This window comes from Ammodytes marinus (genome assembly GCF_949987685.1).
Source record: "Ammodytes marinus genome assembly, chromosome: 21".
Classification (NCBI taxonomy): Eukaryota; Metazoa; Chordata; class Actinopteri; order Uranoscopiformes; family Ammodytidae; genus Ammodytes; species Ammodytes marinus.
Window position 1 is genome coordinate 17,830,414 of NC_137225.1, and position 19,293 is coordinate 17,849,706.

Here is a 19,293-nt window from a genome sequence, read left to right on the forward strand (position 1 = left end):
ATGAAGAAATGGTCAATCGGTCTAAAGCACTCATGCTGATCCATATGTTTAAAATGACTGTAATTTAAGGTGTAGTGATGAAACTGTCTGGATGTATCGATTTTTCCTTTTCTTTTCATTTTCTTGAGGTTTGATATCTTTTCAGTGAGCCTTTAACCATCTGACTAACTATCTCTGCGTCAGGTGTATCCGATGCATCACTCACTCTCAGCCTTATTTTATACAAAGTAGCCCCAGGACCTGGTTTTGTCCGCCTACATTTGTTTCCATCTTGGAAAATTGGCACCATTCAATGTATGCCAAATTAGCTGTTTGCAGTTCTTGTTTGCAGCCTATCCATCGATGCATGAAGAACTATCTCTGGATTACTTTAATACTGAAGAAAAACGTAGTGTGTGTAGATGTGTAGTTGGCACTCAAAAAAAACATATGGTATAGTGAGTGAGTCAGTGAATTGATGGCAAGATCACTCTTGGAGAGGAACAATGGGCAACAAAAGGGATTATTCTGTTAGGATTTCTCAGATGTTTGAGTGTGTAGGTGTGTTTCTGCTCACAAAAGCTCAGCTGAAGAGCCCGGAGGATAAAAAAAGCGAGGTTATTGTTTGTGATGTGGTCGTATTAGAGTAAATGTGCAGCCTTTTGTCCTGCCCATCCTCATCTATTCACCAGCAATGTCACTTTCCAATTGTCAGGTCTGTTAAGCAAGCACTCACAGGACTGTGGGAAGAGTGAAATTAAAGATTTAAAGTTTTAAAGGAGATATTTAGGAAGAATGAGATATGCTGAGTTTTTTTTCCTTCCTTTGCTTGCCGATGACCTGTAAGAATACAGTAATATTATCAAAGGTAATGGTCTGCAGTAGACCATTAGACCAGTAGAGTAAAAATAATCTGTTACAGAAGGTCCAGTGTCCGGTGATACATTGCCTGCCAGGCTCTCTCATGGTAGAGTGATTCAAGGCTTTTCGAGGCTCCTGGACCGAGCTGCAACGTTAAATAAGTGGAAAGTGAAGCCAACAGCAGCGCTCCATAGCCCTACAGTATATCACTCAATCATCTGACATATGAGACGGACACTGTGCCTGTCTGGAATCCTGAATCCGCCTAACGCCTGTGTGTCACTGAAGAAGCACATTGCTCTTTGTAATCCCGCTGTCTCCTGACTGCCTGCTACAGCCCTCTGTGCCTGTGTGTTTGTCTCTTTGCCAAAGCATTGAACTTCCTGCACTGACCAACGCCCGAGCCAAGACAACCACCAATTACACGAAGGAAGCCGCGGCGGTGACAGCAGACCCCATGATGGTTTACTCCAGCACTTTAAACCCTGTGTTTTGGGGTTTGATGCTGTGTGCTGGGGTATGTTTCTGGGTGCTTTGTGGCTTAGTCTGCTTGGATTTCATGTCCACTGGATTTTGTTGTTTTGAGCAGAAGCTCGGAAGAGAAATTAGCGTTTTTCTGCATTGCCTGATAGAAAAAAACATTTATGTTGAAGGGTTAAGCCTTGATAAATAATCTATGGACCTGAAGAAAGCTGGAAAGTATACCTCCTACCCGCCCCTCATTTTTCTGCCTTCCTATATAACACGCAGTCCTGACACCTGTCCGCTTCATAGGCGCTGTGTTACCCCCAGGCACACCGGACCCAACATAAGTCTCCTTCTAATGAATTTCCTCCAGCTTCCAGGCTCAACAGATTGTAATTACACATGCTTTCACACCTGCCTCTTTTCTCATTTGGGTTTGATACAAGAGCGCCTTCTGTGAGGGTTAGAAATGATTTTGTTTCTTGTAGACTCCTTATGCTGTTGCCGGGAACTCACTTCAGTATTAAGTCACTATTTGCATGATCATAGTGTGGCCCATTCCAATTCCATTTTTGTGTCCAATCGAAAGGAGGCTGAGATCCAACTTTGGGTTACTGAATGAGAAATAAGCGTTGTAGGAGAAGTCCTCAGCAACAAAGTTATTATGTTCTAGAAAAATACATACAGCTGTCTGTCTGCTGCACCAATGTGGAACTCAGAGGATGTTTACAGTGTATTCAAGTCCACCTAAACTGAAACCAAGTCAAGATCCGGACCAGAGTGTATCAAGACCAGGGCCAAGATTTTGAGGGGTTTCGACCAGTGCCAGACCAGTTCCAGTCCCACCCTGCTTGACAGACTTGCGATAAAATGTGAAATATGTAAACCATAGGCACTCCCCAAATTGATCTGAAAGATCCACATTCCCAGAAAAACACCAACAAGTTTTCTTTTTAGATTCCTTTGTTTATCTAATGTATTGCCAAATACTGTATATTGTATATGTGTTTGGATAGTCCGAGTAAAGATGTGGTCGATTCCAAGAAGAGACCAAGAAAAGTGTTTTTCTACTACAACAAACAGGATGGTTGCGTTGCAGTGCTTTGACTTGGAAAGATATGACTAATTGTTGGCAAAACTAAATCTCTGGTGCAATGGGGCATTCATGACAGGCAGCAGGCTCGCTTGATGATTCTGCCTGGAGGGGAACCTTTCATTTTCTGTAAGAAGAATGGGATTGCGTTCATGTGCACCCTCAGCAGTATTTCACCCTTTGTCTTAACGCTGTCTCTCATTTAATCATTTTAAATGTTCTGTTATGGTATCGCCCATGTTAATTCATCACTTTACGAGCGCTGTTTGAAAATGGATCTTGTCGGCAGGTGCTGCCTCTGTGTATACCTGTGATTAACTTTCTCCTGCAGTCAGCTTTTCTTGACTTTATGTGGTTGCTTAATGACAGGGTGCCTTTCTTTAAAAGAGAGGATGTTTGTAAAAAAAAAAAAAAGCAAGCTACGGCAGGTTTAAAAAGCACATTTTTCTTTGCGTTATAATTTCAGACGGTGTGCATGTCTGGAATTTTTGCAGACTTTTTGTGGAGGCAGCCGTAATGTTTTACGTGTCTCCCGAACCACAGGCGACAGAGATTTAGAGGGTCGCCAGTTTAGTTGCGTGGCATCATACTTGATGTGCATTCAATTAATATGAGCAAGAATCACTTCATTTGCTGTGTGTAATAAAAAAGCTATTAAGACGCAGTAAGAATAAGAGAAGCTCACGTGTTGTTTGTCACTAGATCAAACCATAAGCCATAATCCTATTAAAACCCATTTTATTAACCCATCGGTCATATTGAATGGCTCAGCGTGTCTGTTTCTGCCTGACCATTCAGACAAAGCTGATGACATTCTGTCTGACAGGATTTTTTGATCCTCAGTGTTTGGACCTTCTGCTCCTGCTCTGAGATGACCTTGGACATAAATTGGCTTGTGAGGGGCCATAAATTGAAACCAGCCTCGCGTGTTGTTATAGGATCGTGTCAAAACACGACTTCAGGGACCAACCTGCTGGTTTGTTGACTTCAGACATTTGACATTTAGCTTGGAACGCTGATTTATCCAATGATTCGATTGGGACATGCAACTCAAAGTATATTCAAATCTATAAATGCTGGGTTATGTGGCTCGATACAATATCTCGTTATCAATAAACATTAGATCCAACTAATTATTTAATTGACAGCATTAGGTAGCGGGATATTAGCAATTTCGATAACAGATTGTTGGTTTTATCACACAACAATGCCAAACATTTTCTATTCAGTTCTCTGAAGTTTTGTATAATTTTGAATGTAATATATTCGTGTTGTGAAACATTTGCCAGACAAATCAATGAATTTGAAAATGGTGGCCTATGGAAAACTTTGAGGGGCATTTTTTCTTCCAATGTTCTGACATTTTAGAGACTAATTGATCAAAGGATTAATGAGAGGATGAAATGGCATATGATTCGGAAGCAACCCGAATTAGGGATTTTATGGATTTTTATCATTCTTGCAAACCTCCATTAAGTTTAACTGCAACAGATTTGTTCTTGGTACAACAAAATGATCTGAAAAGCTCTTCTTCACTAACATTGATGATCTTCAAAAGAGACATGTGATCTGATTAAAAGGAAAAGTTTTCTGTTTATTTGCTCAAGTTTAGCTTGAGTTTCTTTTCTGCAATTCTGAAGCTAAAATGAGCACAATTCTAAAAAAGAAACACGCCAATATTGGCATCGACTACACGACCCTGAGTTAGTCTGCACTGTGAGTGGAAGTTCTCCAGAGAGCCTGCTGGGACACTGATAAAGCAGCTTCCAGTGGGCACTAAATTAAGCATCCAGAGATAGAAAGGCTCGGAAATCGTAAAAGGATGTGACTTTTTTATATTCTTTTTTTTTTTCCTGCTGAAATTATGCACACCACGTACACTAGAAACTCACTAGCATGTGCAAATGCAGTCAAGCATCCCACATCCTCTGCTTGCCAGTCATGTGTGGCCGTCTCCTGTCAGCAGCCCTGAGTCAGGTGGGAACTGAGAGGGAGAAGAGGGTGAAAACATGCAGACAACGAATGAAAGAAGGGGTGCAGACAGCACCTTTATTCTGTGGTTTAATGACCTCCTAAACGTCCTTAAAAAGGTTTTAGGTGGAACCAAATTACAGTCCCTCCGGTGTTTGTGAATCAGAGGTGTTGACAGGCGTGAGCCGGCCAACAAGGCGAGCTCGACAGAGTCACGGTTAAGGTATGCGGGGGCTTTTAAGACCCACTGAAAGAAGAAGCAGAGGGGAAAGATTTATTTTAACACAAAAGCAGAGGAACGGTCTCGCACCGAGGAGAAGCCCTGTCCTGCTGGGGGGTTTATTTTAGGTGTCCCTCGGGGGTCTGGCCCCAGTGCCCTCCCATAATGCTTGACAAAAGACTGGAGTTTTTCCCTAGATAATAAGACAAATCCGCTGCCCCTGAAATACACAGAGGTGGTGCTCGGAAAGAGAAATGCAGGTGCACACACAGGATTCTCTAAAGGGTGACTCATCATGTATGCTCACAGAAGGACATTCTGGGAAAAGAGCAGCCACTTATTCAAGCAGCCCCTATATGTTGTGGTCATGGTGTAGTTTAAAGTAGCCGCCGTTTGCCAGCTTTCCATCGTATATATAGAGGAACTGACAAAGATTCTTCACAGGAGGAAAATAGATGTTTATGTGTTAGTGGACAGTGTGTGTGTAGGTGCCTCTTGGATTGGAGTATATAACTGCTGTTGACAGGAAGTTTGCCTGGGCTACTTTGTCCCCATGGGTGTGACTAATGACCATTAGGGATAGAGTGAGTGTCAGGAAGTGTTAGCTGTGTGGTGAGAATGAGACAGTGAGGAGTTGGAGCCAGAGAGCTTCTTCAGGAACAACCAAACAACAAGACTGAGAACTTGTTCTGCAAAGATCCAAAGATACCCTCAGGAAAATGTGACCACACATTTTAGGGGTTCGATTACGTACCAAAGCGTTACTAAAACATGCAAAACTCTGTTAACTGGTAACGTTAGGCTGTAACTCATGTAAAATCCTTCCACAGGTCGAAAATGTATTTCAGGAAAGGGGTAGGCCTACATGGGTTGTGTTGAATTCATTTGAGCAAACTGGAACAACCAGGCACATTTGTGCTAGAGGTGTCAAACTATGACTGACAAGACGTAGCAATGGGCTGGCAAATGCATACAAGAGGAATGCTATTAGATTTAAAGTATTAACACATTTTAAGAATAAATATTACAGTGCAGTGGCACACAGAAAGGGTTTAAGCCTTGATATACAATTTGAGGTGACCTGAACTTTGCTCCAAATTGAAACATTTTGATCATGATTCATGGTCAGGGTGGGAAGAAGATGGAAATGATTCTCCTGGAAACCAGTCAGTAAGCTATTATGGCAAGTGGTGCATATTTGCCTAAATTGTCAACCATTGGAATGCTGGGAGAAAACGCTGTGGAGATCCCCAAAAGAATCCAGAAAATGGGATACAGCTGCAGCCGTACTGTAGCCTACAGCCCTGGACAATACAAACAAAACAGCTCCTCAGCTATCTTATTACTTATATTATAACAGACCAGCAGGCTGGTCACATCTCTGACAAAATAGTTTATTGTAACATTGACACCACAAGCCAGTGTATTGATTTCTGGTGACGACGAAAATTAGCAAAGCTAACGTTAAATAGCAGACGCTGGGTGGTGGTCTTAACTTTAACTTTATGGATGTAACATTCAATCCCTCTTTACGGGATCTTTACAGCCTTGTCTGCCTACACTTTGATTCTTTGGAAATTTAGCTAAGGTTCATTAGACAAGTGTTTGGACCACTTCGCCATAGTAGCCTATCTGGCTGACCGAGTAGTTTCCAAGAGAACCATTTCCACCCCATTACCTCCCTGACCATTCCTAAATTTATAGTGGATTACATTGAGGTCGATAATGACACCTTATTTCTTCTGCCGTGCTTTGGGATCTTTAATGTCACTGATTGAAGGTGACTTTACTTTTAATTGTTTTTACTTTGGCTCCAAAAACAATTAGCAGGCAAATTGCACTCAGTCCTCTTTGATACGCTGTACCTCCTGCTCAGTTAATTTCATCTAATATATATCAACACCCTTCTCAAAGAGCAGATTTGCTTCTTGCTTTTCCCAGACACTCATTATAAAGTGAATCTGTCAGCTTCCACTTTGGGTGAATTAGCATCTGAAGCCCCTTCACATGCACTCACCACCTCTCTCTCCTCCTCTCCTGACAAACCACTGGTCGAGGGGCCCACAGAAAGGAGAGGACGACAGGCAGAGAGAAATGTGAGCGTGAGAGAAAAAGAGAGTGGAAACTGTGCCCTGCTAGTTGAACCCAGTGACCTCTGTCTCATGAAAAAGAAGCAACGTGGAGTAATGGTCGAGGAATCAGCAGTATTTCTTTCAACCAAAACTATTTGCACTGCTGCTACACCATGGAAGCACTCTGTAAACTTTGTGTTTGGATGAGTGCTATGAAAATAAAAGTAAAATTGCTAATTGTCTTTAACCACTTAATCCTATTAGGGTTGCAAGGGAGCGGGAGTTAATCCAAGCATGCTGAACATTAGCCTGAAGGCGGAGAAACCAGTCTGCAGTCCATTACAGGGCCCACAGTAAACACAGAGCATCTCTGCCTGCTCTCATTCTATCATACCTACAGGAGATTAGCATCTTTAATCCATGTCTTCTGGGGAAACCAATGTAAGCAAGTGGAGAGCATGCGTCCTTTGTCAGGTTTAAGGTTTATCATATGTTTTATATGCAACAGATAAAAGAGGGTCAAGTTCCAGGCACAATGTTATGACGAAATAGTGTGTCCCTATTGTATGCATAGACCTACTGCATGTTAAGTACAGTACATGTGTTTTAAGCTCAGCTGCAGCATGTAGTATAGAGAAAGAGAAAGAGAAAAAATATGCAATTAGAACAATGGGCTGTTGTTTCCATGGTTTGTGACCTTTTCAGTGTGTCTTGGTGTGGTTGTTTGATTCTCACCAGAGTTTGATTGACAACTTTTACACCAATCTAAACAGACTGAATTAACTGGCCGTTTAAACCAAACAAGTTCAAACATCCTCAGGCTGAACTAAAGACAGCCAAAAGGAGCAGAATAAAGTCACAGACGGTGTCAGAGAGAGGGATGTTTAGTTTTTATTGTGAGAACAACCACATTTAATCAAATCAGCAGCAAGTGATTTTTTAAATGTTATTTCCACCTCTACTGAAGGTTGGGAAGGACAGAACGTGTGATATTCAGCCTGATTCCTGTTTTCTTCTTCATTCTGACTCATTTCAAAATAATGACTCAGAACATTTCAGCCGCTGGGTCCATCAGCCCGGCCCTGTTAATCAAGTCAGTGTTTACATGAACACGGTACCACTTCTCACCTTTCAGCAGTGTCTCATTTCAGAAGGGGATGAGGTGTGTGTGAGTGTGTCCCCACTGGTCTGTGTGTTGGCTGCTTCTGAGTCATTGTTAATGTGTGTCTGTTTCAGACAGCGAGATTTCCCCCCCCAGAGAAATGAGAAAAGTCTGCACAGACACTGACTTATGAGGAGGGAATGGTGCAAGATCAATGTCTTGAATACTGTCACCGCTTCTGTGACTTGCTGAAGTAAAACTAAAAAGATTATTTTCCTGTGTAATGACGCTGCCATTTTTGCAACACTTGGCAATAAAGGGTCTTTGTTGTGAAATACTTTACATTTTAACAACATGATAATACTACTTTAAAATGTACGCATACTACACTGATGTTTTATTTAAGTACTCACTCTTTGTTTTCCTGTCTCCCCAGGGGTCTCTTACTCATACGTGCAGGGGCAGGCTGGCGAAGAGGACGCAGCAGTGGACGTGAAGGTGGACACTCACCGGTGGAGGAGATGGGTTCCCCCAAAACCTCGCAACATGGACAGTAACAGGGCCAGTCAGGAGCAGGACCAAGACGCTGCACAGGTGGAACCAGAGGGCTTCCCAGGCCTGTTGTCTGCAGAGGACACGGACAACAGCTCCCAGATAGAGGTGGGTGCTGATTCTAACTAAGGGCGACAACAACTGTAACAGCTTGTGTCACAAACTGGAAGTTTAGTATGGTAGAAGACACTAGTGTCCAGTGGCATTATGGGAAGTGTAGTGTCCAGGTTTTTTTTGAGGGGGGGAAGTCAGGATTTCTCGTCTTCTGCTGCATTCATTCTGACAATTTATTTTATTTGACTCCAGTCCCCCAAATCTTGCTGACAATATTATCTCAAGATTAGTTTAGAAGCTGATGATCAAGAGCTTTGATGTTCGCTCAGTTGTCGTGGAAATTGTAGATATTCAAATTTCAATGTTTTTCTGAGGTTTTTCAAGGACATCCGTGTTGGCTTTGAAAATTTGCTGGTTTGATTTTTTCTAGGCCATGTTGCAGTCATAGAGGGACATGAAAACAAAGTCAAATAAAAAAATGTGTTGGTATAAGTTATATCTGATAGTTTTGATATGCAAAGTGGAGTGAAAATAATTCATGCAAATGATAAGGGGCAATAATCATAATCGTGTTTCCCATCGCCATCTTCCCACTGAATGGATCCATCTGTGTTGTTTGCTGCTCGCACAGTAAACCTTCCCGTCGAGTGAAGAAGCCAACTAATATAAAAAGAAATGAATCGATAAAGTCCTAAAAATACCCCTTTTGGTTGCTTCCCTGGAGCAATTATAAATCTTCCTGGTATGTGTGGATGTCGGGTAATGAAAAAGGAGACTTTGGGCTTTAATATTTGATATCAAATTAAACTCAGCCCCTCAGGTGGTCATCTACCTTCTTTGCGTGAGGGCTGGATCCTCTCTTAAACTTGACCTCGGTGAGAGACCAGAACAGGAAATTAACCCGGGGCCTCCCACAGTTTCCAAGTGGAGTTGCTGTAGATTGATAGCAGGAGCTCGTGGGCCTGAGTTTGTGTGTGCAAATGAAAGGCATTGCCCGTGTCGCCTTGTTATGGCCGCTTGGCACCGGGCAAACAGCTTAGTCGCATTCTGTCATAAGGATGGCGGCGTCCGGGGGCTTAGACAGCTCGTTAACTTTTCCCGCGGCTTCTAATCATCTCAGGTTCAGCGCCCAACGGCTCTCAGCCAGGAGGGGAGGGGAGCTTTGATCGTCTGCTTGCGAAAGCACACACAAACATTTATGTAGGGACACACAGCTAATGCATAAACACACATATACACTGACATGCCTGCTGACACAAACATGTCCTCCCTTATTGTTGGCGCCCATCCGATACTCATTTGTTGTTGCCGAATTGAAAAGCACAAACATACCGTCATTCCTGTCATTACTCAACACACTCAAACACAAATACACACACACACACACACGCACACACACACACACACACACACACACACACACACACACACACACACACACACACACACACACACACACACACATTCCCTCACCTGCCGCTGACACTTTGTTGACATGAGAAAAGCGCTTTGCATTCACAGAGCAGAGACAGTATGGTTGGAGTCTTACAGCCAGCAGGGAGCTGAGTGGATAAAAAGGCTTGTCTCTGCTGCTCTGACACTCTGGGACTGTGTGTCAAAGTAAAAGGGGGAAAAAGCCATACTGTATATCATCGTATAAATGTGATCGTAAACACATACCAAGAGTTATTGTCTGTCATGATTTATCTTTTGGTTCACACCTTCCTTCCATCAAAACGTTTTGTCTTTTTTTTAGCTTGTGATTTGTAACCAGATTTGCTGTCTCATTCTCTTTCATGGAGCGGTGTGTCTTTAGACATGCGGCATTGGATTTTTTTAATAGACCACAAATAGCTACTTAATGTTAATGATTTATGTTTTCAGATGATTTTGTTTGATCACTAAAAGGAATAGTTTGAATTTTTGGGAAATTAGTGTTATTACGTGCTTGCTGAGAGTTAGGCAATTAGATCAATACCACTCTAATGTGTGTCGGTTCAGTATGAACTGCTGACGGTTAGCTTCATTTAGCACAAAGAATAAAAACATGGCTTTGCTAGCTTGGAGACTCGTCTTCTGTATAAAAAGTTTTGTTTTTTACGGTAAACCAAAAATATATAAAGTGTCAATTAGTGAGCTTAAGAGCAGCTGATAGGTAGATTTTGTTACCTGATAAATACTGTGAATAGATAGATAGATAGATAGATAGATAGATAGATAGATAGATAGATAGATAGATAGATAGATAGATAGATAGATAGATAGATAGATAGATAGATAGATAGATAGATAGATAGATAGATAGATAGATAGATAGATAGATAGATAGATAGATAGATAGATAGATAGATGGATAGATGGATAGACGGATAGACGGATAGACGGATAGACGGATAGACAGATAGACAGATAGACAGATGGATAGGTGGATTAAGTGCACCTCCATATATAACAGGTTAGCTCACTATCATCTTTTAAATTGTTAAGATTTCCATAAACCAGGTTCCCACTTTTACAGAGCTGAAGAAATCTCTGACTCCTTCCTCGTCTTGGCCATGATGTCAGCCTGTGTTTGTGTTAACTGGTGCCATAACACCATAGATTCCTCTCACCTCAACGTGCAGGTTTATTACAGTGGTGGTATCAGCAGACTGTCTGACGCCCTTTATGGCTGTGACTCACTGTACCAGCTCTCCAGATCCTCATCCCAGATTATGAGGCGTTTTCAGGTCACCAGGTACAGGTAGGCGCAGCTTGAACAAACCGTGGTAACGATTCGGTGCAAAGTTGCTTGTGCTTGTCCAGACGTGCTGTCAGTAATGGCTTGTGGCCGTCACACAGTTGGGTTTTGTTGTTTGTTATCTTCCATCCTGAATCATCGCCCCTGTTTTTAGGTCCAAGGCATTTCATAACCCCAGCTGTTAGTCATTTAAAATGATGGTGTGTGTGTGTGTGTGTGTGTGTGTGTGTGTGTGTGTGTGTGTGTGTGTGTGTGTGTGTGTGTGTGTGTGTGTGTGTGTGTGTGCGTGCGTGTGTGTGCGTGCGTGTGTGTGTGTGTGTGTGTGTGTGTGTGTGTGTGGCACAATGTAATCGTGGTCCTTGTGCAATGTTTTGTTTGCATTTTTATTCTATTAAAAACACATTATTCTTGATGAGGGTTTCTAATACATTAGTAGCTCAAGTATACTGTACAATTGGCATTCCTGTATGATTTTCCATTGGAAAACTTCATTTTTTGTGTAAGGAAATGTTTTTTTTAACACTCCCAAATGTGAGTGATTATTGAAAATATGTTGTCATGGGTGAACCCTATATCTATATATCATACCAGCAGTACCTCTTCAAAAAACACAATCATGCGAGTGAACGTTCCTGGTTTCTTAGCTTGTCATTTTTTTATTAGCATGTTTATTTTGTGTTTGTCTCTTATAGTAATATATTACATTTTATTAAAATTGGACTAATTGGATTATATATACCTTTTGCACCTGCAGTTACTCTTCATTGCATACCAAGTGAGTTTACAAGCAACTTTAATGACAGTATTTTGGAGGCACCTTTGTAAATCCACTGTATGAGGAGCATAGAAACAGCCCCAGAAACACACACTTGGCAGTCGCTTAATCTGTATCATATTGCACCAGTCGACACAGGAGAGACGCATGTTCCCTCTGAGGTAACGTGCTTTAGATGTTCATCTCTACAGTAAAGTCCTGATCATTTAACACACCGTCAGACGTGATGTTGCCAGTAGAAGCATACAGTGTATTGATGTTGCCTGCATGCGCGCTTTGCTTTGATGTGTAGTAATAAGGTTGCAGGTTTTATGGGGAATGCTTGTTATTGGATGTCTGGGACACGGCTCAGGAGACTCTTTGGAGGGGTTATGCGATTCCCTACATTCACTGTTTGTTTTGTTTGTTTCTTAAGGGAGTGAATTCACACAGCTCGCTAATTTTCATTACTGCACTTGATTCCCAGCACTGCTTTTACCCTCACCACGCTCCACATCCAAAAGCTGCAGGGAATGCAAATGAGTTGTTTTTGTTTGTCGTGGTGTCTCAGACAGTGTGTTAAATTATTCCTCCCAGAGTACAGAGTGTGTCTGGAAAGAAGAGATGTTTACTGTCTTTGTGTTTTTTGGTGTGTATTCTTAAATGCTATCTCAGGCATGTTGTGTATGTGTCTAGTCCGCTTCGCCCTTTGACCGTCCGACCAACCATTAGGGTCAGCTGACATTCTGGCAGCAATCGTTTCTCCAGATAAACAGAAGAAGACAGCAAAGGTGGTGAGAGTTTGCCGTGAACTCCTGGTGCACCTCCCTGTCCCTGAACATCACTTTAAAATACAAACGCATTCTGTCTGAACCCAGCAGGCAGCGTGCATATCCAATTCATGAGATCTACAACTAAAGACCATGGAACCTAAATTATGTATCAGTTGCCCGGATTCCCCCTCAGACTCCCTTTTAACTTTAGTTTCCTCATTGTTTCATTGTTTTTGAACAGTGCCACATGAATATTTATCCAGCTTAAAAAAAACTGTCTGCTTCTCTCTTGTTACACATTTAAAGAAGGATCAACCATTGCTGGAGAATTTTAAGGGGCCATTAGTAAAGGCAGCACTCCCCATGGGTACCTTTTGGGCAGGTTTCAAATTTTTCTAAATGAATAATGTACGTTTTTATTAAAATTTTTGACCCGAGAAAACTTTTCAGAGTATCCAGAATACTGTACTAGCGGTACGAAGTCTCACACACACACACACACACACACACACACACACACACACCAGCATTGCCATCAAGCTGCCACATCTGGCAGGAGACGGAGCGGAGCGATGAATAATGGATCACAGGTATTATCTTCTGATGAAGAGCTGCACACATGGGCGTCTTTTTTCATTTGCATTTTCAGACAGGGCACTGGCTGACTTAACTGCTCTGTGTGTGTGTGTGTGTGTGTGTGTGTGTGTGTGTGTGTGTGTGTGTGTGTGTGTGTGTGTGTGTGTGTGTGTGTGTGTGTGTGTGTGTGTGTGTGTGTGTGTGTGTAGGTGTGTGTGTGTGTTTGTGTGTGTGCAAAGAAAAACATATATGCAGCTTCAGCTCCTTCTTGGGAACATGAAATTACATTTTCACAGGGACAGCGACATGGTGGCACTTGACGGGGATAATGGATTTCCCTTTTCATTTTTCTGAAAAAACATTCCCAGCCACAACTTCTTCTTCGGTAGTAGCTTTCAGAAACAGTCCAAAACATCTTATTTTTGTTTAGTAAGACACCCAGAATAATCTCATTACGGCAAGGCAATACATTCCTTTTACTCGAGGTTTACTCCCTTGTGTTGACGAGCTGTTCAGAAGGCAAAAACATGTCGGCACCAGAAATTCAGGTCTCAGTATAATGCAATATTAATTTGGTGGGCAGATCCAGCAAATGCCTCAACCAGAAATGGGAGGGAATCTGGGATGGGTTCATCAACTGAATGAATCACTTCTTCAGTTCATTTTTCTTTTAGCTCCAGAGACAGAAAATGGTCCATTAGCGGCTGCAATTTTTTGTATTCTCCATCTCAATCTACTGTGCACAATAAAGACACTGATTCTGTCGCCTTGTACTTCCACGGTCACATGTGACTCAGGCTGCAATGGATGGATCCAAGACACAAGTCATTACTGATTATGGATGAATGAAACTATAGAATACAAAAAATACCACTGCGTGAATATGTACCTTTGTCAGACTGAATCGCCATTTAGTTTGACTTGTTTCGTTGTTCAATGCGTGATCATAATTCGATATTTTATAAATCTATAAGTGGAGATAGTTTCTGTCCTCTACTTTTTTTGAAATCTTTCCACACCAACCTGTCTGAGTTGATAGTGCTGCTGTTGAAAGTCTGTTCAAAGCAGAGCCAGTGCTGTAGCAGTAGCCACTTTCACTGATCAACATTGTGCACAATGCTTCACTTGCCGACACATGTTGTCGAATAGTATACCTTCCTCCCACAAGCTCCTACTACCAAACCAATCTTAGAAGATTGTGTATTCATGAGACGGTTTATCTGGTCAAGCACCCTTGTGCTCTGTTCACTATGGTCTTCACATCCACCTACACACCCAGCTAAAGATGGCACCCAGCCCATGTTCCCCTTCACTTCAAACAGCTGGCCTCTCTCACCTTCCAAGGAGCCTCCTCCGTCTCCCTCCATCCGTTCTCCACGGAAGCGAAAAACATCTTGTGCTGATTAGGAGGAAGCTTTACGGCCCTTTGCGTTCGTGTCTGCTCCTTTTTATAAGCACCTTTGTTTTTCTATTCTGAAAGTAATGTGCTGACTAAAACTGCCTAGAGGGGCCTTTTTATTAGGACTGTGTCAAAATATCGAAATATCGATATATCGCGATACTTAGTTTCGCGATATCAGTATTGATTTTTATAACTAAAAATCGATATTTTTTATGATTTTTTTTTTTTTTTTTTGCTTTTCAAGGCTTTATTGACAGTGCAGAGACACAGATATGAAATGGGGCAGAGAGGGAAAGAAATGCAGAGAACAACCACGGGTCAGATTCAAACCCATGTCTGCTGTGAGGCCTGAGCCTCTAGGATACTATTGAAGTTAAATATGCTTTGTTTAGAACACTTAAGATTCACTGTGTCACAAAATCACACTGATGTGTTTTCATTTGCATTGTGTCCTGTACAGTTAGTACAAGAGTGAATTGGATTTGTTATTTTGATGTTATGGCAGCTGCAGCAGTATTTGATAATTTGCCAAAATCAAAAAAAAGGAAGAAAATAGTAAAGAAAGTTGTGAATGAAATAGTTTTGACTTCATTTGTCTGTACAATTATCAATATATTGTGCTGTTATGTTTGACAAGGCATCTTGTTTATGGAATATCGCAATATATCGTGATATATCAAGATACACAATATATCGTGATAAATCGTATCGTGACCAGTGTATCGTGATACGTATCGTATCGCGAAGTCCTTGACGATACCCAGCCCTACTTTGTATCCCCATTGCACCTAAAAGCTGTGATGAAACGATTTTTGGCAATGTTTGTTTGAATCTACAAATGAAACACCCCCTACATGGCTGGAGGAAGGTAAACCTGAAGGTTTTAAGGCCAGGACACACCAGTCCGACACGTTCCGACTACCCAAAAACTGGAGTCGCCGTTTCAGGAAGCTCCAGTCTTTCCGTCGCGGCCCAAAAACACACCGAGACGACTGCTTATTTTCCGTACGTCCCGCGCTTGTAATGTCTCCACAACAGCAGGCGGCGCTAATCTGTATTGTGGCCCGAAAAAATACGAAAGCCGGAAATGATGGGACAGCTCTCTAGAGCATAAACATAGATAGAAATACGTATTTATATTTATGGACCATAAGAGCACAATTTTTAGCAGAGTGTCGAGCATGGTGTCGAGCAGTCAACAAGGGTTGATGCATGTGAGTACTCGCAAAACGAAACGAACAAACACATTAAAACGATGGCTAGCTGTTGTTAGCTGTTTGTGCTACCCGCCTCACTTCCGGGCTTCACTGATTCGCTAGCCCTCCACCAATCAAATTGCTCCAAATGAAAGACGGTCGGCCGCCGATTGAACATGTTCAATCGGCGCAAAACAAGCCCGACTACCTCTACGTCGGCCGACGTCACGGCACACACCAAACAGATTTGTGTCCCGACCCCCTACCGACACTACGACGGCGATTATCTGGCCGGTGTGTCCTGGCCTTTAGACTACTTATCTCCCTCTCTCTCTCTCCCTCTATCTCTCTATCTTGGAGGGAAATATGAATCCTTGAAGGGACAGATTGAGCTTTAATTAATTTTTTTCTTGTGTCCTTTCGACAACCTAAGCACAGTGGCCCAGAAAAATACCACCTAAACAAATCAAAGTATTCAAAGGGCTCCTTTTAGTGAGATCACTGTCAGATGTAGCGTACACACTCCTGTGACTCCTCCAACCAACACAAAAACATTAACTTTACCCGTGTTTTGAGATAAAGGCACAGCTGTAAGGCATCTCATTTAGACCCATGGGGGATAGAGACACAAGCATTTCTTCCTATAATGCTATACACAGGAAACAATAAAAGCAGACAGGCCGCTCACTGGAGGCTTATAAAAGTCTGTGCATGTTTCTGTTGTAAAAAAGAAAGAAAGAAAGCAATCGAGACATTGCAAGCGCTGTGGTTTTTATTGTGAGAGTGGAATAAGTCAATTGGCTTCTTAAAACCACTTTGTTTTCCTATTAGTTAAGCAAAAAAAAAATTGAGTTGAATGAAAGGACAGAGAGCGTTAAAAAACACAGCAACACATAATGGAAATGATTATATTGTCACGTTATCTAATTATTAAGGTATTTTGTTGGGCAGAAATAATGAAATATACTCGTTATTGATTTTCCACATGTAGAAGTTTTCTGTTTGTCTAGAAGTTGTATTAAATCGAGTGGAATTTGATTCAGGCTCACAGCAGCTTGAGAAACTTTGAGCAAAAGGCAAGTCTTCTTTATGAATATGTGTTAATATATTCTGTATAATCAGAGCACGGACTGCGTCGGCTCAATCCACAGAGCGACATTCTCTCCTTTAAGCTTTATTACATTCTCCTGTTGTCCCACGCCTCTTCAGTCTTTCACTCACTGGATTCATTTTGTTTCGGCAGGAGGATGCAGATCACGACTACTACACGTCAAAAACGTACAGCCCGTCGGATCCGATGACCAAGGAATTGTGGGTAAATGTCGACCAGATGGACAAGGAAAAAGTGAAGATCCACGGGATTCTGTCCAACACGCACAGACAGGCAGCGGTAAGTCGATAGACGGCAGACGGAGATTTGCTTTGGTCTCCTGGGAAGTTTAAAGGGATATGCTCAATCTGTTGTTGATGTTTGAGTGACTTTGAACGTTACCCGCGTAGTAAATAGGCCTTTATTCAAATGTACCCCATTCATTGTTGCAGACAACATGTAGAAAATGTAAGACTTAGAGATGTTGTCTGCGGTCACATTGGTGTGTCATCATAAAGTGAGATTTAAACAACACCCAGTTGTTGAGTCTTGTAGGATTATACTGTAGATAATTGTGTTTGAACCTGCTTTATTAATGGAGTTTTAAGGTCACAACATTCAGCCTGTGAGCAGATTCGATAATTTTATACATTTCTAAAAGTTGTCATTTTTTTGACAAGTGAGGATTTATGAAGACAACATGATCAACGTTGTTAACAAATGTAAAAGCTCTCACATCCTTTTTAGACTATTAAACGCACCGCCATAGTATCACATCACAAAGAATAACTAGGCTTATATAGGTTTACTCAGGAAGGTGTTTTTGTCAGGAAACATTATCGTGCTTAAAACATTACAACAATTATGACAGCTTCATCATTGCTGAACATGAACCATCAGCTGTTAGGTTAACCATATGTTAATAATAATATGTCACCAACACATGACTCAAGAATTTTTTTTACCAGAGTAGATTTTCTTTACTCTACCATTAACACCTTGGAGATGTGGTTCAGAAAAAAAAGTTTTCCTTTTAGCATTCAGACAGTTTATAATGCTTCTCTGCAGTAAAGTTTCAGCGCTCCTCAGCCTCTGCCTGTGAACAAGCAGGTGACTCATGTGAGGTGCATACTGATGAGGTCACACAAGGCAGCGGTAGACCGACCAGGGTGAACAATAGCAGGCCAGGAAATAGAGAAAAGAGTTCCACATTGTGCATTCAGCTGCTCTGCCTTCAGTCATGTAATGATGGATTGAACCGACTATAAGTCAGGCTATTCATGTTAGGCACAGAACGGGCCGGCTACGAGGCAAGGCTTTTCTTAATATAAAGCTTTAAAGATGTCGAGTCAGCAATTCTGGAGAAGCATGTTGTCAATTTTTTTTGTCAAAATCAGTGAATATCTCCTCACGATCCACTATCTGTACGTACTGTGTGTGCGCTGGAAAAAAATCCAATGTTGATACACATTGTAGGTTCTGTAAGAAAACATGTTGCTATAGCTAGGTGTGCACCCTTTGTTTACATACCTTTTGTATACATACCAGTTTACAGGACTGTGTATTAACAGAGTAACAGATAATATTATAGTATTGGAAAGGAGGGTTCATTTTTGAAAATTTCAATAAGTGAATTTTCTCAATTCAGTGACCAGCCAAGCAATGCAGAGTCAAAAGGAGATGTGGAAATCTTGCCATGATACATTTTAGTCCAAGGAGAAGTTAAAACAAAACCATATGTGAGTCTGAAAGTCAGCCACCGTGTCAGCAGATTGATATGTTAAACAAATAAGCTTTATTATGATGGAAGTAAAAACAAATCTCTGAGAAACTGCATTAAACTCTGAGTGCTGGAGCACGGTTGGAAGACAATCTTCCATGTGGCTGCCCGCCGGCTCTCTGGCCCCCGACACTAGAAAGGGAATTGGCCAACAGAGCTGTAAAACAAAACACCGCCGCAGAGGTCAACTTCAACACAGGATTGCAGGAAACTTAAGCTCTGGAACAGCTATATAGTCTAGGAGATTCAGTGTGGTTTGCCACAAGATAGCTCCCTCCAGCACCTTCTAGGATGATGTAGAATAGCTGCATGTTCGCTGCTGACTGTCCATCTCCACAACATGTTCTGGCAGTGGTGCGATGCAACAGTGGCACATGTTATAATATAATGTGTTTGTTGAAACCCTTTTTATTTTGATATTTTATTATATTATAAGTATGGAGCACAGTTCTGCCAGCAATATAAAAAAATGCGTTTAAAAAAAGTGATAGATCTTCAAATGGAAAATTAATTTTATGAGACAGTAATTCAAGGTTTAGACTTACGTAGTCATGATTATGGCTTACTAAAAAACATCATTTTGACTTATAATGTCACAACATTCTACTTGAAA

At 41.5% G+C, this 19,293-nt stretch overlaps 1 protein-coding gene across 2 annotated transcripts in view; it reads left to right on the plus strand.

The window, feature by feature from the left end:
* Window positions 1-19,293, plus strand: part of plxdc2b (plexin domain containing 2b) — a 76,333-nt gene that overhangs the window by 22,381 nt on the left and 34,659 nt on the right. For both annotated transcript variants that reach the window (XM_080049849.1, XM_080049850.1), the window contains 2 exons: window positions 8,200-8,423; window positions 17,054-17,200. In XM_080049849.1, coding sequence (XP_079905975.1) covers window positions 8,200-8,423; window positions 17,054-17,200 — 371 coding nt within the window. The remainder of the gene's footprint in view (window positions 1-8,199; window positions 8,424-17,053; window positions 17,201-19,293) is intronic.